We start from the raw sequence: 27,048 nt of genomic DNA, 5'->3' as shown, positions 1-27,048 counted from the left end.
TATGAGAAAGATTTGTGCAAAAATGGTCCCCAATCTCACACTACAACAGCGAGAAACACGGAAAAATGTGGCAGCCGATCTGTTAGAGCAAACAGAAATCAATCCACAATTGTTGAGCCATGTTATCACTGGTGATGAAAGTTGGTTTTTTCAGTACGGTCCAGAGACAAAACTCCAAAGTTCGCAATGGTGCTCAAAGGGATCACCCAGACCAAAAAAAAGTTCGCATGTCAAAGACAAAAGTGAAATGCATGCTTATGTGCTTCTTTGATTCCAAGGGAATTGTTCATAAAGAGTGGGTGCCTCCTGGACAAACAGTTAACCAATATTACTACAAAGAAATTTTAGAAAGACTTCGTAAAAAAAGAGTCCTTCATGTCTGTGCCAACATTGCTGATAATTGGATTCTGCATCACGATAATGCGCCATGCCACTCAGTCAGTACAGCAATTTTTAACCTCAAAACAAATTACAGTACTACCACAGCCACCTTATTCACCAGATATCACTTTGTGAGACTTTTTTCTATTTCCGAGAGTCAAAACGGCGGTCAAGCGACACCATTTTCAAACAACACAAGATGTCCAAAAAGCTGCGACGAGTGTCTTTGAGGATATACAGAAGGTGAGTTCCGGAAATGTTACCAGAAGTGCTGGAAAAAGTGTGTACAATCAGAAGGGAACTACTTTGAAGGAGACAACACTAAACTTGACTAAAACGGTAAGCAACATTTTTTTTTCCCCCACATCAGTCTCATTACTTTATTGTTGCACCTCGTATGATTCTTTAATACCATGAAGTAGCTCGTTTCAAAGTTAGGTTCCTGCTACAAAAAGGGTTTGGATTCATCTGTGTGATAGAGAGAGACAAAACTAATTTTGAAGGGTTGTGAATGATGTTTCTACTGTATTGTTCAGCGTGTTAAGGCCGAGGTGAGGTATGGGGACAGTAAACCCGCTCCCACCATTACTCTCACAAATGATTTTAAGCTGTTCCCATCTTTTCCTACCATGTGTTAATCTTTTCATTGGTATGTAACTACTACACCTCACGTCCTCTATAAAGCTTGATCAGACAGTAAAGCACATATATCGCATTGAAAGTTCAGCACTTGTCTGGATGTAGCTGTGCAAAAGATTGTAAAATATGATCAAAATGATGAATGTCATAGATATATTGTAGACGTGTGTTCAGCACAAGATCCAAATGCTGTGCGTCATTCTGAGAAAGACATGACAAGATGACACGATTTTAATAAACAATTACTAGTACAAGTTTCCTTTTCTGATTGAACGAATTATCTTTTCTGTTCTGAAGAGTGTGGAGGGATGCAGATGCCTTCAGCCTAGTTTAGGTTATTAAATTAATATCACTTCGACACACTCTGGAAAGAAATTATCCAGTTTCACTTTGCTTATCTCTCAAAATCCAACAGTTAAATTGAACAGCAACATCAGATTTATTTCTCTCCTCCTCTCTATTTTTTTTAATGCTTTAAGCACACAACCTGTCATATGATAAAACGAGAGGGTGCCTTCACTACGAGGCGTCATTTGACAGACCAATGAAAGACACTGTTGCATTTGGCACGTCAGATTGCAAGTTTGCTATACCTTTCCTTTGACTGATCTTATATGAGTGAGCAGATGCTGACTAAACAATTAAGATTTTCGATGTGTAACCCATGGAGGGGATACAAAGGAGAAGGTAAATTTATTTTTCACACAATTTGTCACCTTAAACTAAGAATTTTTATTTCTGTAGGCTATCCTAATGGAAGTCAGCTGCTGTAATATCAGTGTAATTATTTGATAAGCTCTGAGCTGTACATTCAAAATCTACATTCATCTGAAATTTCACGGTGCCATACATATTTCTATTTTCTCAGGAACATAACAGTGAAACTTTATAATGGACACTCATTACACAGAATTCAATGTACAAGTTCAGGTTTTTACAGATTTATTGGTCCAAAATTTCCTGATAGGTTATAAGACGTCTAACAACAGTGGAGATGGATCATGAGTTGTGCCAGGATTGGTCAGTCTGTAAAAGCATTTCTACAAAAGGTAAGGGCATGGGCTGTTGTACTGGTCTAGCAGACAGTTTAATCTGTCAGGGCATTTCACAACTGCACTCGCAGCACTGTAAACTTTTTGTACCTTTGGACACGCTTTCTTATGCTTTCCATCTAACACAGGTTCACTTTTTGCAGCCTCTTTGCAAAATCTGTCAAGACAAGAGTTGTGTTGAGGAGGGGAGGTCATAAGTGCCTCGAAACTTACATTACTACATCACTACAAAACCAAGAAATTCTCTACAGACAGGAACTATTACATGGCTCTTAATTTTCTTCCATTGCTGGTGCATTTTTCCAGTTTTCTCAACAATTCCGTGCCAAACTACCACTGGTAGTTGTAAGAATGTTGAGTTAAACAATGGAAAGTCCAGGATGGGGTAACGACAATATTGTGAAAAGGATAGATTGCTACTCACCATATAAGGAGATGGTGAGTAGCAGACAGGCACAACAAAAAGACTGCTATACAGCGAAGCTTTTGGCCATACGGCCTTCTTCTGAAGTAGAAAACATACACGTAAGCACAACTCTCACACACATCACCTGTGTGTCTATTTGCTGTGTAAAGTTCTGTATTTTGCAAGAGATGGGTTCATTACTTTCTTAATGGACCTGTGAGTAAGGTTTAAAATAACTGGGTTGCCACATTCTGTCCATTAAACATATTAACATTTAAATTCAGCATTTTCTCAAATCCTGTGTAATTTAACTTATGGATAATTTGCTGAGAAACAGTTTTTTGAAATGCTTTGGTTTGACTGCAGAGTTACCATATTTACCTTATTGTTTCGCATCTTTACATGTCTGCCAATATGTTTGTGCGGCTGAACTTCCTTTCCTTGTCTCAGCAATTGTTTCAAAAATATTACAATTACTTCAGCTGCATTTCTGATTAACCAGTAGCACTTATAATTTGCTTATTTAACTCACACTAACTAGTTTGTTGTCCAAACACAATAACAGGAGCCACACACATGTAAACAGATAATGTCTAGCACCTGAACTTGACCTAGGCACTGTCCCGACATACGTATACTATTTCATGACCACAAGGCTCTCTGGCCATTTAATCTCTTTTATCATCATTTTCTCAGAGCTACTTCCCCGCCTATGTTATTAAATTTTTTGCTTTAGGATGGACATATAATGTCAAATGATATTTGCCACCAAATAGATACCACTCTGCAAATAATATAGGGTGCCCCTAGAAAAATGCATCTTGACGACTGCCTGGCTCCATATTTTTTGAAAAAGCTTTTAAAAATATTATGGATGACTTACAAACAGCATTCATGTTTGATGTGCAGATATTCTCAATGTGATTTTGTTAATGACATCAGAGTTGCAATACATAAAGCAATTATTACTGATATTTACGTAACTGCTACTTTTTGACTCTCTCTTCTTTGGGCATGCACTGTCTAACGTTTATTAGGAAATTCTAACATAAAATAGGTATCTTAACAAATTAGGATAAAAAAAGACTTACAAATATACTGCAGGCAATTTTGTTGAAGAAGTTGCGGAAAAAACGCGTTTCAGATTGTTACTGTGTAGATCCTAATACTACTGTTGCAACATCTAGACATGGACCATTTTTACAGAAGGCCCTTTGGCTGGAAGCTCACATTTACCAATCTTTTTGTTGTGCCTGTCTGCAGCTCTATATCTTCTCTTTATGGTGAGTAGCAATCTATCCTTTACAAAATACTGTCATTATTCCATCCTGGATTTTCCATTATTAGATGCTTGGATAACTCTAATGGTTTAATGGGCTAGTGCTTCACCATGTAGCCCATGTGTGCCATTTCACAGCACTGCAGCACATAGTAAGAAGTCAATCAGTCAGTAGGCAGAGTGTACAATTGCAAGAGGGGAATTAAGTTGTGATTTTAGACAAGGTATGTATAAAATATTGAAAGAAAGTAAGAAACGAATTTGGTGTCGGCAAATCCATTTTTGTTTCTCACGCGTGTATGCGCAGTACAAAGAGAGAAGTTGAAAGGGGTGCCAAACAATGACAGACAGGGAATTCTGAATTGTGCACATATTAATTTATTTATGAATAGCTATATGCACATGTATGTTGTTGGAATCACAGAATTCTGTCACATAACTGAAAAAATTTTTGTGACTAGCTTACATGATTTATTCAATGTTTCCAACCTGAAGCTTGGTTTGACAACTCACTGTACAGTCTGTATGACCTTACTGTTTTAACATTGCCATAATGTGCACAGCCTGTATTATTTGGCAAGATAATTAAATCATACATAAGCAATTCAATTTATTGAGTAAGCACTAGCAGGCTTAATGATTAAGTGTGACATAATGTGACTGTGCCAATGACCCAATAAACACAGTTAAACAGAGGTAACTGAAAACATGTAAGTTCTGGTAAGTTAAGCTGTAATATACACTGGAACGGTTAAAACTACTCTCCAACTATTCAGAACGCAGAACACTTCAGGACACACACATCCTATTCAAGTTCAAGGACATTATCTTCAAATATTCGAACACAGAGATGTCTTCAGGCTCGGGAATAATGGACGATGACTGGAACTGAAATACAACAAAATAGCTGTTTCAATGACTGCAATTTAAACAGGCAAATAAAATATGTGATGTGGTGGCAACTGACTAAAAATCAATGTGTGTGTGCGCCAAGGAAAACCACAACCAATAGTTACTTTAAAACTAAACAAATTTATTTCCAAATGCAAAAGCCTAACGAGGGTGTAGAGCTTGTAACAATAAGCCACCATAAGTAAAAATCTGAAGCTTTTTTATTCTAAATTCAAGAGATGTAAATACTTCTAATACTGCAAACTGACCTTGCATCTAACAATGTTCAGACAGAGATGGTGTTTGTATTTGACTAGCAGAATAAAATCTAAAAAAATGTTGCTTGACAAAATGCAAAGGAATGAAAGTTTGTTGAAATAATTAGGAATACAATAAAGGAGAGCCAATGTGACAAACATGAATTCTGCGCTTCTACTACAAATGGGGAACTACAAAAATGAAAAATCATATCCATTATTTTTACATCATTTGTAGCTTCATGATGATATTTCACAATCATCATCAAAATGAATCAACAACAGTCAATTGGATAATTTCATGTGAAATCACCCAGTGGTCGTTTCCCTTATGTCACAGATTTTTCTGGAAATTTGGTGTAAGAATGTATATAATGATGATGAGTTAGGGCTAAAATATTTTTTCTGGAACTTTTTGACCAAAACTGTAATTAGGAGATATTTTGAAATTGGGCCCCTTCTACCAACTGGCGTTGAGAAATGGAGTGCCTTGTTAAGTTTGTAACCACTATAACTTTTTTTATTTATGAATCAATTTTATTCAATTTGGTGCCATTGGAAAGTAAAAGAATAGAGCTATAATATAAAAATTATTAAAGTGCTGTGTCTAAGCAACAAATGTTTGAAAATTTGTAATTAATGTAATTTCTCACCAAATTCTTTTTGAAAATTTCAGAAATTTTTTTTCAGCAGAATCACAAGTTTCTGCATCTGAATTTTTGTTTCAAATAATTCCTACTGCCATACTATTCAAAATAAAAAACAAACCGGAAGAGTGTTTGTCCTCTATTGTTAGATCTTATACTTTTTCAACAATGCTGTAATAATTAATTGCTTCAAATAGCTGATAAACAATACATGAAACAACAATGAAAAATTCAGTCTAGCAGCTACACTCACATGCAACACAGGCTGTGTGTGTTATGTTTTTGTGTGTTTGTGCGCTTTATGGTCTCGATTTTATGCTTCTTACATAAGCAGCCATTCTGTCTTGTAAGTTATTTGAAAGAACAGACAAAACCCTCAATATAATAACGTTCAGGAAATAGAGCACCTCAATATGAGATAGTCAAGAGGAAAGATTGACATTGAAAGGAGAAAGAATTCATCCAATTTTTTGACTGTCATAAAATATGTCACACTATCAAGTTCGGGGTTTTAGAATATCGTATTGAGGGGTTTTACATATCGAGGGGTTCCATATTGAGGGGTCCGCGTGTAATATAGAGTGGTCATTAACTCTTTCTCATTTCCCCCTTACACATTCTTGACTAATTAGAGAACAAGAAAAAGTTTCAAACCATCCAGTTCTTTTCTGCAACATACACAGTTGATTAAAAATCAAAATGGAAAACAAATGTTTTTTTAGGTTTTGTGTCAGAAGAGATTTATTTAATACATATGTCAATCCTGAATCAAGCTGATATTGAATTACTGAAGCTAAGAAGCACCTGTGAAAATATTGAGAATGTTTGCTGTTCTCACACAAGGGTCTATTTGGGAACATTTGAAGACAGACAATGAATTTGCTGTGGCCCTTTTAAGAAGCATGGTAAAAAGATTGCTAAGAAATTTTTGAAACCCATTTCTTTAACCAAGGCAATGAAATATAAAACCCTCGGACTTATCCCAGGTACCAAGCTGTGCATAACATGCCATAAGGACATTTTATCTCCTATGGGGGATAACCTTCCAGGGATGGACGAATGTAAAGTTGAAGCTCAAGAATATACACCAGATCCATCTACAGCTATTCAAAAACTTAATGAAAGTTGTGAATTACTTGAAATTTCACCATTTAAGGTTACCAAGAGAGCACAACACAGGCATCCAGAATACATTCGATCCAAGTCTCGTCGCTTAGCTTTAAAATTTCAACAAACAGCATCAAAAGTGCTACATGTTTCAGTGAAAAATGTGTCTGAAGAAACTGGTAGTGCTGAATGTACAGACTGTAATATTTTAATGCAAGAACTTAAAGAGAAATTCAGCACAAGTTCTGTTAAAGAAAAGCTACAAATACTTACCTTAGCTCCAGCTTCATGGAGTAAAGAAAAACCCTAAATTTTTTTTAACACTACAGCATACATGGTAAATAAATCAAGATATTGCTAAAAGAAGATGGTATTTTGTCAAAAGGGAGATATAATGTCGGAAACAGAATAGGTAAGGTTGTGGAAAAACGTGTCCAGAATTTTTACTGTGAAGATGATATAAGTCGCATTTCTGCTAGTAAAAAGACTGTGCCTGTGCCTTCAGAAAATGGCAAAAGAGTGTATAAGGCAAAAAGACTAAATTTACATAATCTGAAAGATGTATACTTAGCTTTCAGAGATAAATACCCTGAAGATAAAATTGGTTTTACTAAATTTTGTGAACTGAGGCCAAAAGAATGTGTTATTGTAAATAGTTGTGGAATGTATAACGTATGTGTATGCATGTGTCACCAAAACTTAAAACTGTTAACGCATGCTGCACATGTGAAAGAACCGTACACTGAACTTCTACAGAAACTTATGTGCAATCTGGAAAACAAGGAGTGCATGCTGCATCGCTGTTCTCTGTGTCTTAACGAATGTGAACTGCATAATTTTTTTGTGGAGCTGGAGTCCTTACAAGATTGTGAAAATGTTGTATTCAAACAATGGATGCAAGCTGATCGACCAACACTGGAGACATTAATGAAGACGACTGATGAATTTGTTGAGTATCTCATGCAAAAAACTTCAAAACTTAACACAACATCATTATGTATCAAAATCTCAGAGTCACTACTTCAAATCAAGCAAAGAAACCCTTCCTGTTACTACATGCATCATCATAGTGGGTTTTGCAGAGAACTATACCTGTTTGCTTCAGGATGCTCCATTCAAGTCACCCTTCATCCTTTTGTGGTGTACTTTAAAACAGCATTTTTATAGTTTAGTGATATTGTTGGTCCTTTTATCTTTCTAATGACACCAAATTGAATAAAATTGATTTATAAATAAGGGAGTTATAGTAGTTAAAAACTTTCAACCTACCTTTCGTACTGACGCCAGATGGAGAAAATGCTAGACATTTCAAAATGCCCCCCTTGGCTACAGTTTGGATCTAAAAAATATGAAAAAAATTCTTTTATCACTTTCTATTTATGCACTTTCTTACATCAAATTTTCAAAAATATCTGTGACATGATGGTACTGGCAATGAGGTTTGGGTGATTTTAAATGAAATGAGCCAATTACCACATGTTTACTGCACATGTGTGTTGGTTAAACTGTGAAATTACGATGAACTTGTAAATAATGTTCCATACTGGGTCATCTTTGTACATAAACTTGGACAGTATTTGTTGGGGATTACTAGTTACAGATCACAATGAAATATTATCTCACTCAGAGAAATCTAAGGGTACAGCTCATTCACTGTACACCAGTGTGCATTACAAATAATGTGCAATTTATAAACTAAAATCCTCTATTAGGAAATTAAACATAAGCAGACGAAGCATCATACTACCTTCATCCTCAGTGGTTGTCATAATAATAACAACAACATTTATAAGTATGTAATTAAAGATGTTCTCTGTAGTCTACAATTTAACAATTATATTCAACACAGTACTGTAAATCACATAACAACAACAACAACAATAATAATAATCAGCCCCTCCCCAGAAAAAACATTGCTGCTAGGAACAAACCATTATTAGTTACCAAATAATTCTACTCCACATAAGGACTGTTTGCTCGTACATATTTTCTGGTTTCACAAAAAATTATTAAGTTCCATGCACACTTATCTCTTCTGCCTTATTCACTGCCTCACAGACACGTCTGATGTATCAACTATTTTATTTAGTCTATCAAATCCTACATGTACGAGACATACAAGGATACTGGACACACTTAAAATTTTTAGAACAAAACTTCACTTTACAATATGTGATAGAAATTTTAAGCCGCAAATTATAGAAACTGCTGAACAGATTAGCATATGTGTAATAATACACTAATAACTCAGCATAGCACAGCTCATAAGCCTAGATCACAGTTAAGAAACTTAGTCACTGCATACAAACAATGCTACAAGTTAAAAAAAAAAAAAAAAACATTAAAACATAACAGCACATTTCAGACCTATTATATATTTTTACAATAAACTCATACATACCTTAGTAGTGCCACACAGTAGACCAAGAGTACAAGAAATTTTAGGATAAATTAAGGTAGATATTCATCAACAGAATAAAAAGGATGCTTCAGTAAGATATTTTTTTCTCTAATCCTAAATACATTTCTATTTTTTCTGACTGATGATGACAGTTTATTTCAAAGCAAACCACCCATATTTCTAACACCATGCAACCTTTTGGCCAGTGTTCTGACTATATAGGTGAATGTCTGCACTAGTACAAGTACTACGATCAAGAATAGATTTATTACTCTGAAGCAAATGTGAATTCTTACTAACAAAAGTCACAGTTTCTAATACGTAAATGCAGGGAACAGGCAGTATTTTCAGTTCCCTGAAAACAGGATTAGAGGCGTTTTCGCATCCCAAAAATTTTTGAAACACTGGCCCCCAAAATGGAATACCATGCAAGAGATTAGAGTACTTAAGCAAAGTAAACTGTCGCGAGAGAACAGAGTACTAAAGTACAATAAACTGTTTTTAGGGTGGAGGTATCACAGGACTGACACAAATATGAAAAGCATAGCACAAACCACTGTTTCTTTAGTATATTTTCTCTGTGAATATTGCACTTTAAGTTATTGCCCAGCCACACAACAAGAAGTTGGATCTCATTGACTTTCTCTGCTATTGTGCTCTATTCTTGGTATTCCACTACACAAAACCTTACAAATTTTATACAGGCCTACAAAATATCTCGTACACACAGTAACAGACTGAAGCAGCAGACTTCATGTGGCAAAGTTTACAGTATCCATGTCTGTTTAAGAATAACAAACTCCATTGTGACTCTTCACATCTCAACAATTTCATAATGTTACATCATTCATCAAATCTACACATATAGTCATGAAAAACTGAGACTATAGACATTATGCTGACAGAAATGTACAAAGTCTTGTGCCTAAATGTTTACTGCCAGTACACTTGATATTTTGCTAGCATGTAAATAGCAGTTGTGAGGGCCTTGAATACTTTTTTCTTTAACTAAATAGCTCTAACAACACGATGTAGCAGTAAATTCAAGAAATATTAGCGTATTCAATAACCGAAGCATAAAAATAACAGGCGATTTAATATAAAAATCCTTACAGCCTCTTTAATGAATCTATCGCAAGATACTTTTTAAGACTTACCTATCAAACCCACCAATAGTATGATGCAAACTGCAATTAATATGGCTCGCGTTCTCATCTGCTGAGCCCAGGCACGTCTTTTCATTCGGTTAGAAGCTTCCCTGAAATCTATACTCGCAGCTGTCAATCTGTCTGATGTGTCCTGTAGTTCTTCAAGACGTTTGCCTCTGTCTAGGATTTTCACATTATCTCTTAATGTTTCAATTACTTCGGTGATCTGACCATGGACTCTATTATAATAAACACCAAAAATCAGTTGTCATACACCAAATCAATGGTACTTCGACAAGAAATCAATTAATTACTTACTGTTTAATACGTTCGTTTTCTAAGGTTTTCTTTTCACGTTTTGTTGATGGAGAACTGAAAAACATGCAAATTACCTTGTAAATCCACAAAATTCAAACAACAAAATTAATCCTGAATAAAAAGCAACTACCACTAACAGTGGGCAAACACACAGTACCCAAGTCACAAGTTAACCTCATTACTCGTTTGTGTAAATTTATTACTTCGGGCACTTTTATAGTATTTGACAGTGACACAAAAACATAATAAGACGATAATTATTCACTTATTGACATAACTGATCACTTACAGGCATTACTAAAGCCTTCACTAGGAAACAGATTAGTGAATTCTCCCATTATTTGTCACTTGCTGAACAGTTCAATAATGTTTACTTTCGTTATAAATAACTTACTTAAGAAAGAAACCTTCATCTTCCTCACTTCCACTTTGTTGTTCCAACAGTGAAGCCTAAAACGAGAGAAACAGGAGTAATGACGCCGAATAAATTCACACATCAGTTTTCAAACTACTAACTGATACAAAAAACGCACTCTTTCCTCATCTTTGGCGGCCACTAAATCTTCTTGAGGCACAGTTTTCTTAAACTTGGGCGGCATTATACGTTCATGTAACACCAACGCGTACCATCTTTCTTGTCAAAACAAGAACTGCTGCAACATCACATCTGAAACTGGCACAGTAGAAAAATATTTTCAAGTGATACCTTCAAAGACGACAAGCAAAATATTGCCACAATTTTCATTTCTTAATGCTTTTTTTCGCAGGAACTACGAACAACACAATCGTTAAATTTATATGCAAGAAGCAAAGCACTATCCTGCGATACTTCACGCTGTTCTGTGCTGCCATCTGGGCGCAGCACCCTGTAAGTAATATGAAGGAGAAATTGAAAGAAAGCTGTGGACGATCTGTCTTTGCTATCAATCGGGTGTATGAGAACTATTCGAAACCAAATGGTACTAGCTAGACAGCTTTTGAGAGTCCTTGGGAGTTGGCACTTACCGTGCTTACACTTGTTAAAATTTATTCTTTACTTTTATAAAATGCTTGTGGCTGAGCGCTAAGGGAGTTGGACAATTTTAGAGTGGTCTATGTCCGGGCAAGTTCCCAAATCTTAGTTATTAGATCATTTGAAAAGCTAGAACAAATTTCATTGTGTTTAAACTTTCTGTTTAAGGCAACTACACGGCTTAGTACAGTGGTGCCTAATGCGATAGTCGGTATCATTTTTATGTGGTCGCTGTTCCGGAAACGTATTTGCAAAGACTGCTGCGTAATTCTGTTTCTTTATAGTGTATTACAAAACTTAGAAGTGCTAGACGACTTATATATCATTACAGTGAAGATGTATAACGCCCTGTAGACAATCACCTGCTTTCAGCCGCTTCTGCATAATTGCTTCTAGATAATGCTGCTTATAAATACAGACTGATTTTATCTGCATATTGTTTATTCAGTACAGTAATCAACGTGTGTGACGCGTAGTCCACGACGAAAATCGTAATTAGAAAAATTAGAGTGCGAGCAAGTGACAAAATTTGTATTTGAAATACAACCGCAAAGTATTCATGAAATGTATCAGCAACCCTTTAATATTATGGTTATTATTTATTTTTAGTGCTTCAATCTGGCATTCGGACTACTGTAAAACGTAGTATTAATTAGTTGCACACAATGTAAGCGTAAAGTTCCAGAAAGGGGAAAGTGACATACAAAATACTGTATTTCAGTTTTTGACTGGACTGACCGTAATTTCGTGCAATAATACGCAACAGCAAATATGCTGAAGTCATCACATCGAAACGAGCTCCTTCGGACTGTTGTATTTTTCTCACATTATTTTCTTATTTGTTGCACTTTGCTGATGATTTGATCTTAAGGGAAGATGTTTAAATCAGAACGTCGTTTCTACTTCTTTAGTTGTCCGAGCGAACGGGAGAATGTATTGGCAAGTCGGTTTCCTTGACCTACATCTCAAAAAACTTCGCAGTTGTGCGGATAGATGGCGCAGCAGACACGTTCTTCAAGTCTTGTCGGAATGTTCCTGCCCCACCAGATGATTCAGAACTTGCGGTCTACGTCACAATTGACGTCACCGTGACGTTGAGTGTACGTGAGGAGACGGAAATTTCAATCCTTTCATTCTCTCTACAATAAAGTAATTTCTATAACTTATAAGTAACTACACAAGCTTTGGCGATCTTTATTATGTGCCAGAAATCATTGATTGTAGAATACGTAACATATACAGTGTGGAATGTTTCCATTTGTTTATTTCATATACGTGCGCTGCGCACTCGTGCTAGCCTCGGTTCCCCCACCACTGCGGGCCCTCCAGTCGCCTCCTGACTGGCGAGGCTACTGCGCAGGCGCCGCAAGCCAGCGGTTTTTCCTAGTTGTAACTTGCATCAGCTCCGCACTCGGCGAAGTGATCTCGAGCGGAGAGGACGTGTTCGCGAAAGCTCCGCCGTCTCGTCGGCGGCAGTTCTCGAGGAAGTAAAAGTGTGTGTTTGAGTTCTCAGTTTCACAAGTGGGCGTAACTTCACTCGTGCACTAGACCTCGTTGCCGTCGGTAGGACTGTCGTCATCTGAACAGTGAACAACACGGCAGCAATTTGTGATTTGTCGGAGGAGGACCTGTGTAGTGTTATCAGTGATCGAAGTGTGAATTTTGAAGACAGCTGGAACCAAGCATGGTATGTTGGCTGCGGTACAATGGATTCGCCGCAAATGTATGACAACGCTCATCCTTCAGTAACGTCAGTGGACATTGCGGCTAAAAAAGTGCTAGTGAACGGTCAGAATAGCAGCCCCATCTCGTCGATCAACAACACAGGCAAGGCTACAGGTGCGATTCTTCTGAAGCATCAACAGTACCACCTGCAAGAGCACCAGGGAGATCTGGCAGACCTGAATACCCCGGAGATATCGTTAGATCTGCAGAATCTAATAGAGGACAGTCAGTTTAACGAAGGACTTTTTACGGAAATTTTGAACGGGCAGCCGCACGGTGTAGTGAAGAACGCGCACCACAGCCACCACCACCATCACAGCCACCACCCGCACGCCGGACACCACCCTCACCCCGCGGCGCAGCATCTGCCTTCGCACCACCCTTCCGCGCGCTCGGCCAACACGGCTTCGCTGCTCGGCTCCGCGTACCCCCGCACTACTTTGGCGTATATGCCCCAGCCCGTCCACTCGGGCGCGACTTACAACTCTGCGGCGGCAGTCACCGCCGCGAACGGCGCTAACTCGAACGGCAGCACCGTCTCCGAGAACAGCTCGTCGGCGTCGACGGGCTCCGTGCCGAGCATCAAAGAGGAACCACTGGATCCTGCGGATTTCCGCGGCGCCGCATGCCAGCAGCAGGGAGGCGGCAGCGGCGGCGCCAATGCAGCCGTGCCCGTGCCGTACTCCGGCGCGGCCTACTCGCCCCCGTCCGGTAACTTCGTCAGCAACGGGGGCGGCTCGACGTTCACGACGCTGGTGACGCCCGGCGCCGCGGCGGCGGCGGCCGCTGCGGCGGCGGCGGCCGTGCACGGCCACCACCCGCACCCGCACCACCACCCCCATCAGCTGCTGGCCGCGGCGAGTCTGGGCGCCGCCAAGGCCGGGGGTGCGCCCGCGCCGCCTCCCTCCGCCCCCAAGCCGCCGCAGATGCACCATCACGGCTCGGCGGGCGGCGGCGGCCGCAAGAGCTCGAAGGCGATCGACAAGGCCAGCGACGAGTACCGCCGGAGGCGAGAGCGCAACAACATCGCGGTGCGCAAGTCGCGCGAGAAGGCGAAGATTCGGTCGCGGGAGACGGAGGAGAAGGTGAAGCTGCTCGTCAAGGAGAACGAACGCCTGCAGAAGCGCATCGAGCTGCTGACGGAAGAGCTGAACGTGCTGCGGTCGCTGTTTGCCAACGTGGGCGTCGTCCCGGAGCAGCTACACCGCGAGATCAACAAGCACCTGGATGCCTTCCAGCAGCAGCACCAGGGCCTGTGATGGGGGCGTTCGGGCCCGGACTCCGGCCCGACCCGACACCACCAGCACGCCGTACCTGTACCTGAGGGCGCGCCAGGTAGTATTAGCTCTGCTGACGGACCTACTAAATTTGTTTCGCCGCAATTCTTGCTCGGACAGTCGAGTGTGCAGTGCATGTACAGATAAGACGTTCACCGAGCGCGAGTGTCACGACCTGCACAGGCAGAGTTTCGGCTTGGCTCCCTGATGTCAGTCGAGGGCGAATGTCGCCGCTCCTCTTCAGTAAAAAATATTCTCAGAGAAATAGTTAAAAGACGGTCTGGCGTAGGACCTGTAGATCTCCTGTGCTTTATTTGCAGAACGTTTCCATTCCTTTTACTTCCCGCACTAAAATTGCCTTTTCATGTCATCTGTCACATTTCATTAGTACCCTGTAATATAAACTGAAATGATTGCTCTTTGGCCTGGAGCAGGTGTGCACGTCAAAGATTGCGCTAAATTACCTGTTACATCGAGCCCCTTCGATGCAATAAAAAATCTCATTTCACGAGTTAAAAAAAACTGTCTTATAAATTATCATCAGTGTCCCAACGTTGGTCTAATCTGTTTTGTGTATTTTTGATACCCTTCATCTACTGTCGAATTCCGTTTAGTGCCTTGCAAAGTGTTGTACTGTAGCCTACGATGTAAATACGAGTAAATGAATGGTTCCTAATTTGGTGTAGTGCGAAATTTTTGTACAGTCGTCAGAATTTCTATTCTTGGATGCAGTACTCTGCGCATACTGTAGAACTTCTACAGTGGAAGTATACTGGTGCTTTCAATTGCAGTTGTGTAACAATTTAGTCTTTTTATTCGTATAATTTATACGAGAACATATATGTTCGTATCTTTTAACAAAAATTAGACTAATGAAATATATCAGTAATTTTCTATGATTTTTATTGAGATAACGATTCTATATTTCTGGACTATATTCTCGTAATGAGTGACATTTTCTATACTAACTGTTCCGTTCCAAGAGTTGTGACAGATGTATATTTCTAATGAACATGTACAATAAATGCATGTAATTACTATATGTAAAGACAATCTGCAAATTGTGTGTTTCCAGCTGCAATAACAATGATGCACATGTATATGAAGTGTAATTTACTATGTACATGAGGAAGACAAGACTTCAATCATTGTGTTGGTCTCTAAATTGTGATCGCCTCAACTGTGTAGAAAAGAATTAAATCTCATAGTATTTAAATTTTAGTGCAACATTTGTTTTTGTTGAATGTAAATTTTAATAATAAATACGTTGAATTATGAAATAAAATATATAATTGAAAGTTACTTGTTGAGCAGTTTTATTAGATTTTATTTAAGTTGTGTGATAGATAAAGTTAAGAAATTGCAAGATATTTTCATGGTATCTGAATTAGATACTGATTGTTTTTAATTTTATAAAGAAGCTTCTAGAGAATTGGAAACCTACAATGTGTGGCAAGCATGACTTGTGCTGTTTTGTTTATTAAATATTGTTCTGTCATTGCATTAGACAACTGAAGCACGCATGCAAAAATTATGCAATCTCATCTGAATTTGATCTAGATAAAAAAATTGAAAAAGAGACGTCATAACTGCAGGCTGTTAGGTTCAGTAGGCTTCATCACACCAAAGACTGCACTGTCATTCGAAGTTCTGATAACGGCAGCAATATAGACAATTATAGCTGGTATAATCAAAAGAAACGAAGGTCATGTGTGTTTGTGTGAAACTGGTATGAACACATATTTATACGTTAAAACTAGTATTTATTTTTGTTTCCATAAATGTGGTGAATGTTAACCAGCAGTGAATGTATAGTGTATGACAGTGTGAAAACTTCTTGTCATGTGCACAAAAGTATATTTTGATAAAAAATATATGATAAATAGAAGAAACAATGCATTCTTTTTTTTCATGTGACCTTTTCTAGCCTAGACTCTCTCCTCACCTGTCGAAACTGAAGAGATGTTCTGTTGTCAGAATGTGCTAACACAATAAGTGAAAGAGCTGTAAATTTATTACGAGAAAAATAAGTAGCGTAAAAAATGTGAGAGGAACGTAAATATTATAAATCCATGTTTGTGAATATGTGATGCAGAACTGTACACAAGGAATGTGCCAGTAGAAAACTTAAATTTCTTTTTGAAGTGCTATAGCAATATTCTCTCTTGAACTGAGAGTGGGTTGAAGGATGTTTAACAATAATGAATTATATCTTTTATGCCTTTACGTTTATGGATAGAACAATTTGCTTTCAGCTAGGACACAATTTTCTATTTTTATTGGAGATATCAAAGTAGGCGGCACAATTTTCAACACAACATATTCTTGACTGGTAGACGATAAACATTAGTGAGTGATGTTTCCAGACTTGCATAACCGACATTTGGTAACGCAGTTTGAAACTTGTTATTTCAATTTGTCGTACTACGTATTCATACATAAAGCAGACTGCAGAAGAAAGTTGTTACGGAAGCAGTGGACCTCAGAGACCCACACCAGGTAAGCAGATATGCATTACTTAGTTTTAACGCAGCTACTTGTCATGACTCGTTCGCAGACTGGCTGCCTACGATTTTACCAATGTTTATCAAATGATGCGAGTGGAGCATACGGTACACGTATGCCTTTGAGAGCTAACTACGCAACAGTCCATAGTCCCGGAACTGGAAATATTCAGCACGTTGGACCGTAGCTAGAAACATTAACACATTTGCACTGTTATATTACTTTGGGTTGCTGCACACTTACAAAACAATTTTGGTCATAGTAAGGCGTCTAGAATATATGGCTTGTGTTGTCAGCAATTCACTTCTACTTACAATCTACACATAGCTTTCTTTTCGAAGTTAAGCTGTACCGCCTTTTTTCATTTTTCTGTATCAGGTATTGGGCGAATCAGTCTTCACTCAGTAATATATCAGGGAAACTATAGGTTAATGTTGACTAGAGAATTAGCTTCATCCACGTCAGTGAATTTACAATTTCTCAAGTTTTAATGAACTTGATAAGTACATGTTTTAAAATAGACTACTTACTGAAAGGGTTGCACTTTTTTCCATTAATCACTTCTATTAATAAATATCATAATTACCACTTATTTGATGTGTAGTATAATGAAATATAAATTTTAAAAAATACAAGGCTTGTGCTCTTCCGAATGAACATTCGACACTCTCCTAGATTCTCCGTAGTCCTTGCTTTTTATTGTTTTCTGCCTTTGCCGTACGTGCATTGTGGATTTCATCAGAGGAAGATGCCTGACTAAAATGCTCCCAGAAAGTTTTTGTCTCTCCCTCGATAATGTTCTCGAGTGCTATACGGTGAGGCAAAGCAGTACATGTATTTCCTCAATCTCTTGTGAATTCTTAGGACGCGTCTTCGGGCACAATCGCTATCGTAGGCAGTCGTTTTATGTTTATCTCGGAGTTGCGGTTGCACTTAGCTGTTCATAGACGGGTGCCCCCTTGCAGCCTGCAACCTCACACTACTATCGTTATCGCTCCGTCACGTGATGAATCTTGTTGTTTCTAGCTAAGCCGATTTCGCGCAGCGGAGCTCACAAGACTTTAATATATAGGCCCATCATAGTTTTTGTTTCTTCTTTCTATTAATATGAAATTATGGAAACGCTTTTTAAGAACTGCTTCAGCACTTCTGCGCGTCAAGATGTGTAATTACAAGTTTAGCTTACTTCTGATTATACTAGGGACTTGGAACTTAGACTGTGTGAATCTAAGGGAACACAAGTAAAGGGATTTCATTCCTAAGCTGAGTTAAACATCGTGCCGTATTCGGCCTTGACTTAAGACAATCACAAGTGATAATGAAGCCCGCGGTTCGAAACTTGTTCGGGTTTAATCATTTCTCGTACTTTCCCGTCTTCTTCGCTGTTTTCCTTTCTAGTTTCCAGTTCAATTACGAAACTATGTTTTCCTAAGTTCTGTCGATGGTCGTAATGCTGTGTCGCATAGGTGCTAAAGAGAAACGGACGCAAGTGTGGTGACGTTGTATGCTGTGTTATTGCAAATCTCGAAGAAAATAATCAGTTTAGGAGTACTCGTTTGTATTGCATAAAATAATGGGATTTGGAAACCGGTCTAGTGCCGAGCGAGGTGGCGCAGTGGCTAGCATACTGGGCTCACATTCCGAAGGACGGCGGTTCAATTCTGCCTCCGGTCATCCAGATTTAGATTTTCCGTGGTTTACGTAAATCACTCCAGGCAAATGCCGGAATGGTTCCTTCGAAATGACACAGTCCATTCTTTCTCGTTCCATGGCAAAACAATCCGATCTTGTGGTCCGTTACTAACGACCTCGTTATAGGCGGGATGTTAAACGCTGATCTACTTTCCTTGCACGCGTATGCCTTCTGATAAAAAATAAGGAATATCTGTTGAATGAATTGACTGCCTGTTTAACACAGAATTTTGAGTAAGGGTAACCAAAAGAAAAAAAACGAAGAAGGTAAGAGAATGACAAGAGGCTAGAATTTGGAATTGCAGAAGACGAAGTGCAAGAACGGGCCCCTGTGGACGAGCGGTTCTAGGCGCTTCAGTCTGGAACCGCGTGACTGCTACGGTCGCAGGTTCGAATCCTGCCTCGGGCATGGATGTGAGTGGTGTCCTTAGGTTAGTTAGGTTTAAGTAGTTCTAAGTCCTAGGGGACTGATGACCTCAGATGTTAAGTCCCATAGTGCTCAGAGTCATTTGATGTGCAAGAAGAAACTGAAAGGATTTGAAAGTTATGCCTTTCAAGGATGCTAAAATGTCAGTGAACAGATAAAGTGAAGACTGCAGAGTCGCTAAAAAATAGGCGGAGAAAGAACTCGTAAAAAAAGTTTTATTGCCAGGCATAGTCATTTTAACTTCAGAACTGAGTGATTTTGTGTGATGTCCTTAGGTTAGTTAGGTTTAAGTAGTTATAAGTTATAGGGGACTGATGACCATAGATGTTAAGTCCCATAGTGCTCAGAGCCATTTTTTGAGTGATTTTGACAATCATTGGTGATCTTCAGAATCAGGTAGCATCAAGTAACTTGGAATAATGTCGTGTGTATGGAGAAGTATATTTATTTATTTATGCTATGTAAGTAGGAATCAAAGTATTGTTTTTTAACCAATGTACATAATGTAAATGCTCGTATGTACACACACACACACACACACACAGGGAAACAAACTCGCGCTTTACGCTTTATACAGTGTTTAAAAATGTAGATTTAAAATATTGCTTAACATGAAAAGATGATCTGCACTTTAATCAGAATGCACGTAATAGAAGATATGTTCTCAAGCGTTCTAGCATAGCAGCAATCACATAGAAGTCGGCAGCGGACAGATGTTTACAAGATTTGACCTGTAATGACGTGTTTGTTCGGACAGCCAAATAAATATAGTACTTGGTTGGCATCATCTTCTTTACTGAAGATGCGTTTTCTCATGCCAGAATTTACGTTTTTACCAATACATAGTTGATGCAAGCATAATCTTTTCCGTTGCGTTAGGATGGCTCTTGCATTTCTGTGTTCCGATTACTAATCTGAGGAAATTTGAAAGCCTTGCAGATTGTTGTAGGTAAGATTCCCCTCATCCGTCGTAAGCGGTTTTTTTCGCGCCAGCTTGCCTGTGACTTCATTGCAAGGAATGCCACAGTCGCAGCCTAATTTCTAGTTTTGTGTTTAAATATCAGGTTCTCAAAAATGGTTCAAATGGCTCTGAGCACTATGGGACTCAACTGCTGTGGTCATAAGTCCCCTAGAACTTAGAACTACTTAAACCTAACTAACCTAAGGACATCACACACAGCCATGCCCGAGGCAGGATTCGAAACCTGCGACGGTAGCGGTCGTGCGGTTCCAGACTGTAGCGCCTTTAACCGCTCGGCCACGCCGGCCGGCAAATATCAGGTTCATGACGTCGCAAATTCACAACGCCGTATGCCACTGAATGATTGTTTCGACCACTGTCGTGGTATCTCAGTGATCTGAACGCTGATCTGAAATCAGAGAAAACAACAATAGGTTCATCCGGGTGCACAAAGGAGTAGAGTTGTTGTTGTTGTGGTCTTCAGTCCTGAGACTGGTTTGATGCAGCTCTCCATGCTACTCAATCCTGTACAAGCTTCTTCATCTCCCAGTACCTACTGCAACCTACATCCTTCTGAATCTGCTTAGTGTATTCATCTCTTAGTCTCCCTCTACGATTTTTACCCTCCACGCTGCCCTCCAATACTAAATTGGTGATCCCTTGATGCCTCAGAACATGTCCTCCCAACCGATCCCTTCTTCTGGTCAAGTTGTGCCACAAACTTCTCTTCTCCCCAGTCCTATTCAATACTTCCTCATTAGGTATGTGATCTACCCATCTAATCTTCAGCATTCTTCTGTAGCACCACATTTCGAAAGTTTCTATTCTCTTCTTGTCCAAACTATTTATCGTCCATGTTTCACTTCCATACATGGCTACACTCCATACAAATACTTTCAGAAATGACTTCCTGACACTTAAATCTATACTCGCTGTTAACAAATTTCTCTTCTTCAGAAACGTTTTCCTTGCCATTGCCAGTCTACATTTTATATCCTCTCTACTTCGACCATCATCAGTTATTTTGCTCCCCAAATAGCAAAACTCCTTTACTACTTTAAGTGTCTCATTTCCTAATCTAATTCCCTCAGCATCACCCGATTTAATTTGACTACATTCCATTATCCTCGTTTTGCTTTTGTTGATGTTCATCTTATATCCTCCTTTCAAGACACTGTCGATTCCGTTCAACTGCTCTTCCAAGTCCTTTGCTGTCTCTGACAGAATTACAATGTCATCGGCGAACCTCAAAGTTTTTATTTCTTCTCCATGGATTTTAATACCTACTCCGAATTTTTCTTTTGTTTCCTTTACAGCTTGCTCAACATACAGATTGAATAACATCGGGGAGAGGCTACAACCCTGGCTTACTCCCTTCCCAACCACTGCTTCCCTTTCATGCCCCTCGACTCTTATAACTGCCATCTGGCTTCTGTACAAATTGTAAATAGCCTTTCGCTCCCTGTATTTTACCCCTGCCACCTTTAGAATTTTAAAGAGAGTATTCCAGTCAACATTGTCAAAAGCTTTCTCTAAGTCTACAAATGCTATAAACGTAGGTTTGCCTTTCCTTATTCTTTCTTCTAAGATAAGTCGTAAGGTCAGTATTGCCTCACGCGTTCCAGTATTTCTACGGAATCCAGACTGATCTTGCCCGAGGTCGGCTTCTACTAGTTCTTCCATTCGTCTGTAAAGAATTCGTGTTAGTATTTTGCAGAAGGAGTAGAGAAGCTATCGTTATGTTAGTGATAAGTGCACCTGTAATAATTGTTGTTTCTTTAAGGAGAATGCCTTTCTTACTCTTTTGACAGCTACTGTCTAGATAAGGACAACCACATTATCGTTCTTCGAGGCTTCTGTTCAGATGAAAGTTGCTTTTCTGTTATTGGAGAGACACTCATTCAAAACACAGCCATTTGGGTATTCATAACCAACGCCTAGATCTAGTACATATACCAGCAGCTAGGCAGCTACGTGGGACACGCGCTGAGACGTCAAGGACACTCTACACTGGAAAGGGCAGGAAATTATAGGAGCATACAAAGATCAGAGTACGTACAATAGATTACTATCGAATACGTTTAGTAGATACGTGATGAAGGAAGATTATCACAAGCTAAAAAAGAAAAAAAACTGATATCGACTTCAAAGCTGTGGAAAGCAGATGACCTAAACTGAGAGGAAAAAACGAACTATTTAAATTCTCGAAAAGTTTCAACCTTGCCGGCCGCTGTGGTCTAGCGGTTCTAGGCGCTACAGTCTGGAACCGCGCGACCGCTACGGTCGTAGGTTCGAATCCTGCCTCGAGCATAGACGTGTGTGATGTCCTTAGTTTAGTTAGGTTTAAGTAGTTCTTAGTTCTAGGGGACTGATGACCTCAGAAGTTAAGTCCCATAGTGCTCAGAGCCTTTTGAACCAGTTTCAACCTTATTTATACATAATATTTGGGAGTTCTTTTGTAATTGCTTTGGTTATTTACCCTGAAGTGTAGTCGTTCAGGTAAGTTACTTTCTTCTCCATGCTTTTTATGGTTCTGTATCTCAATCGATAAAAACGAAATGGTTTATAGGATCACTTTTCTGTCCGTCCGTCCGACTGTCAAAACCCCTTTTTGTCAGGGACAGGTTGACGTATCATGTTGAAATTTATGTCATGTATTAAGGTCTGCAGTACCTTGACGGTGTAAGAAATTGAAGCTTCTCCGGCTAAGCAATGAAAACACACTTCCATTTATGTCACATATTTTGATATTCGCAAACTCACTCATCAAGACTTATAGGGTACTTGGAAGAAGCAAAGTTTCACTGTACAAACAAAGGAAAAAAATCCGAAAATCGTTAATCTGAAATTGTCACACGAAAGAAAATTTTTTTGGCATATCAAACAGTTTGTCAGTCCGTCCGTCTGTTAACACCGCTTTTTCTCGGGAACGGGTTGATGAATCAAGTTGAAATTTATGTCACATACTAAGATCTGTAGTCCTTTGTCGTAGTAATAAATGTAAGCTTGTAAGTCAAAGGAACCAAAACGTACGGCCATTTATGTCACATATTTTGATACTGGAAAAACCACTCATCAAACCTATAGTGTGCTTCCCGTTGTCTAGAATCAAGAAAGAAACAAGGTTTCACAACGAAGGAAAAATTAGAGAATTGTTAAGTTATAATTAAGTCACACAAAAATGATTACTTTTATCACTTGCGGTGCTAGGCGCTACAGTCTGGAATCGCGCGACCGCTACGGTCGCAGATTCGATTCCTGCCTCTGGCATGGATGTGTGTGATGTCCTTACGTTGGTTAGGTTTAAGTAGTTCTAGGGGACTGGTGACCCATTTTTATCATTTGTTATCTGACGTCAATTTTGAAATTAAAATATGCTCGAAAGTCTTTAAATCCCTGAGACCGACATCTTGGCATTATCAATATCGATAGCTGATAAAGTTCATAGAGATACTTGACTGCCGGAATGAATGAACGGCCTATTTACTCACATCTGGCCGGTTTTTTAAAGTAATGCTGTTCAAGTAATGAATTGTTTAAGGCTGCAAAAAAATTCAATTGACGTCCCCAGGCCTCTAAACATGGAAGTTAGGCTCAAAATTTTTTAGAAACACGTAATATCGATTTCTACCAACAACCATTTCCGTTATAATTTTGTAATACTTATCCATCGTTGAATGTGGCCTCTGCCTTGACGAATCCGTTCGATCCTCGCCATTTCTTCTAATGAGGAGATACTAAAGGCTCAATCCAGCAACTGAGTTTTGTATACTAGACAGAAAAGAAACGGCCTGGCTTGTCTGAAACAAATAACAATACGCCTAAAACATACAGAACGTAACTGTTTCGAAGGAACGCACATGTTTTCTTACTACGATGCTCTACACACTTACTTTTGACGTGCTTTGGCCGAGCGAAGTCGCTTATTGGGGGGGATTTTAGGTTTCTTTGACAAAGCACAGCTGATGTGCTTCCACTTCTGTGTCCAACCTCAGTTTGTGCTCTCTCTCTAACGGTATCCTCGTAGATACGGCGCTAAACTCTAAACTTCCGTTCTTTAACAGCCTTGAAACAGACCGAGATATGATTTTTCTGCTTTCTTATCGCCCTGGTAATGATAACGCATATTTTTTGGCGAGCGTTTATCCTCTTGGATTAGTATTCGATGCAGCATATTTCCTTTTTGTGAAAACGTCCCTCTTCTACACTCCTGGAAATTGAAATAAGAACACCGTGAATTCATTGTCCCAGGAAGGGGAAACTTTATTGACACATTCCTGGGGTCAGATACATCACATGATCACACTGACAGAACCACAGGCACATAGACACAGGCAACAGAGCATGCAAAATGTCGGCACTAGTACAGTGTATATCCACCTTTCGCAGCAATGCAGGCTGCTATTCTCCCATGGAGACGATCGTAGAGATGCTGGATGTAGCCCTGTGGAACGGCTTGCCATGCCATTTCCACCTGGCGCCTCAGTTGGACCAGCGTTCGTGCTGGACGTGCAGACCGCGTGAGACGACGCTTCATCCAGTCCCAAACATGCTCAATGGGGGACAGATCCGGAGATCTTGCTGGCCAGGGTAGTTGACTTACACCTTCTAGAGCACGTTGGGTGGCACGGGATACATGCGGACGTGCATCGTCCTGTTGGAACAGCAAGTTCCCTTGCCGGTCTAGGAATGGTAGAACGATGGGTTCGATGACGGTTTGGATGTACCGTGCACTATTCAGTGTCCCCTCGACGATCACCAGTGGTGTACGGCCAGTGTAGGAGATCGCTCCCCACACCATGATGCCGGGTGTTGGCCCTGTGTGCCTCGGTCGTATGCAGTCCTGATTGTGGCGCTCACCTGCACGGCGCCAAACACGCATACGACCATCATTGGCACCAAGGCAGAAGCGACTCTCATCGCTGAAGACGACACGTCTCCATTCGTCCCTCCATTCACGCCTGTTGCGACACCACTGGAGGCGGGCTGCACGATGTTGGGGCGTGAGCGGAAGACGGCCTAACGGTGTGCGGGACCGTAGCCCAGCTTCATGGAGACGGTTGCGAATGGTCCTCGCCGATACCCCAGTAGCAACAAACAGTGTCCCTAATTTGCTGGGAAGTGGCGGTGCGGTCCCCTACGGCACTGCGTAGGATCCTGCGGTCTTGGCGTGCATCCGTGCGTCGCTGCGGTCCGGTCCCAGGTCGACGGGCACGTGCACCTTCCGCCGACCACTGGCGACAACATCGATGTACTGTGGAGACCTCACGCCCCACGTGTTGAGCAATTCGGCGGTACGTCTACCCGGCCTCCCGCATGCCCACTATACGCCCTCGCTCAAAGTCCGTCAACTGCACATACGGTTCACGTCCACGCTGTCGCGGCATGCTACCAATGTTAAAGACTGCGATGGAGCTCCGTATGTCACGGCAAACTGGCTGACACTGACGGCGGCGGTGCACAAATGCTGCGCAGCTTACGCCATTCGACGGCCGACACCGCGGTTCCTGGTGTGTCCGCTGTGCCGTGCGTGTGATCATTGCTTGTACAGCCCTCTCGCAGTGTCCGGAGCAAGTATGGTGGGTCTGACACACCGGTGTCAATGTGTTCTTTTTTCCATTTCCAGGAGTGTATAACGAGGGCGTGCTGATAAGTAACGTCACTGAATTTTTTGGGTGAAACCTCTTAAAGCTTTTTGAACGAAACCAACATTTTAAACACACTGCGTCTTTATTCTTCAAGTCCACACATTTATTTCTCAACATAGACGCCATGGTGACGAACACATTTCTCCCAATGAGACCAGTTTGTTGATGCCATCACTGTAGAATGTTTTACGTTGTCGACGGAGCCATAAACTCACCTCCGTTTGCACCAATTCATCACTATCAAAGTGAAGTCCTCGAAGGGGTTCTTCAAGTTTTGGAAGTAGATGAAAATCGGATTGGTCGAAGTCTGGACTGTATGGAGGATGATGGATGGCAGAGAACCCAAGGCGTCGGATTGTTACAGACTTCGCAGCGCTCGTCATGCTGAACAAGAGGGTGCTCCGTGTGTGGACGAACTCTTTTAATTCGAAACTCCATTACAGCACGCTGTTTGTCATGCACCGACAAAGTTGTTACACAGCGCCACGTTACACGCTACAATTCGGAGCCCTCCTGCAGAAGATGGCTACAAATATGTGGACATGACAAATAAAGGTTTAGAATGTTAATAACGTTTGCTTTATTGAAAAAGTTTTAAGAATTTTCTAAAAAAAGAGAAATTTCGGAGGCATTACTTTTCACCACGCCCTCGCATCTCTAATGTCTGAAGTTAGTCATTCGTGGGTTAAGAGGCTGACGATAGTATCATTTGAGGTACCATCACGGCATTTGCGTTGTGTGACACAACTACAGAAAATCTTAAACAGTATAACGGAACGAAGATTCAAACCCTCTTCCATTTGAATTAATACGAGCCCATGATTCGAAACGGTACAGCCTTCACTTTTGGTGTGACGATTGATGACAGACGATGTTAGATTTAAACTTACTACATTCCGACGATTTTATCTCATAGATAGTTTACTGCTGTGAAGCAATGCAGCTGATTTAGTCACTATTCTACAGCGAATCTTATAATATCAAAGGGTCTCCTAATTTCTGTATAAATGGCTCTGAGCACTATGGGACTAAACTGCTGTGGTCATAAGTCCCCTAGAACTTAGAACTACTTAAACCTAACTAACCTAAGGACATCACACACATCCATGCCCGAGGCAGGATTCGAACCTGCGACCGTAGCGGTCGTGCGGTTCCAGACTGTAGCGTCTTTAACCGCTCGGCCACTCCGGCCGGCAATTTCTGTATAGTATTACATATAAGCAGATCTTAGCTGTACCGCGCAAGCTAAAGTCCAATAAACAAAACACGAACTCT

The 27,048-nt window shown here is 40.2% G+C and overlaps 2 protein-coding genes across 3 annotated transcripts; one reads left to right on the top strand and one right to left on the bottom strand.

The window, feature by feature from the left end:
• Positions 1 to 1,945: 1,945 nt before the first annotated feature.
• On the bottom strand, positions 1,946 to 11,385 carry LOC126416214 (vesicle-associated membrane protein 4-like). Of its 2 annotated transcripts, XM_050083808.1 has the most exons (6): positions 11,060 to 11,385; positions 10,921 to 10,976; positions 10,527 to 10,580; positions 10,218 to 10,447; positions 7,929 to 7,998; positions 1,946 to 4,645 (listed from the first exon to the last, which is right to left on the bottom strand). In XM_050083808.1, the coding sequence occupies exons 1-6, from the start codon at positions 11,123 to 11,125 to the stop codon at positions 4,588 to 4,590; spliced, it is 534 nt and encodes a 177-aa protein (XP_049939765.1). In that variant the 5' UTR covers positions 11,126 to 11,385; the 3' UTR covers positions 1,946 to 4,587. The 2 variants fall into 2 exon arrangements, with proteins under 2 accessions (XP_049939765.1, XP_049939766.1); XM_050083809.1 differs by lacking the exon at positions 7,929 to 7,998 and having other exon boundaries at positions 11,060 to 11,379.
• A 1,548-nt stretch (positions 11,386 to 12,933) lies between these two features.
• LOC126416213 (CCAAT/enhancer-binding protein-like) lies at positions 12,934 to 16,435 on the top strand. The gene has a single exon (XM_050083807.1). The coding sequence runs from the start codon at positions 13,245 to 13,247 to the stop codon at positions 14,520 to 14,522; it is 1,278 nt and encodes a 425-aa protein (XP_049939764.1). The 5' UTR covers positions 12,934 to 13,244; the 3' UTR covers positions 14,523 to 16,435.
• Positions 16,436 to 27,048: the final 10,613 nt, after the last annotated feature.

The sequence above is a fragment of the Schistocerca serialis genome, chromosome 8, assembly GCF_023864345.2.
Source record: "Schistocerca serialis cubense isolate TAMUIC-IGC-003099 chromosome 8, iqSchSeri2.2, whole genome shotgun sequence".
Classification (NCBI taxonomy): Eukaryota; Metazoa; Arthropoda; class Insecta; order Orthoptera; family Acrididae; genus Schistocerca; species Schistocerca serialis.
Note: the sequence above shows the minus strand (reverse complement) of the source record. Positions and strands in the feature narration are given on the sequence as shown.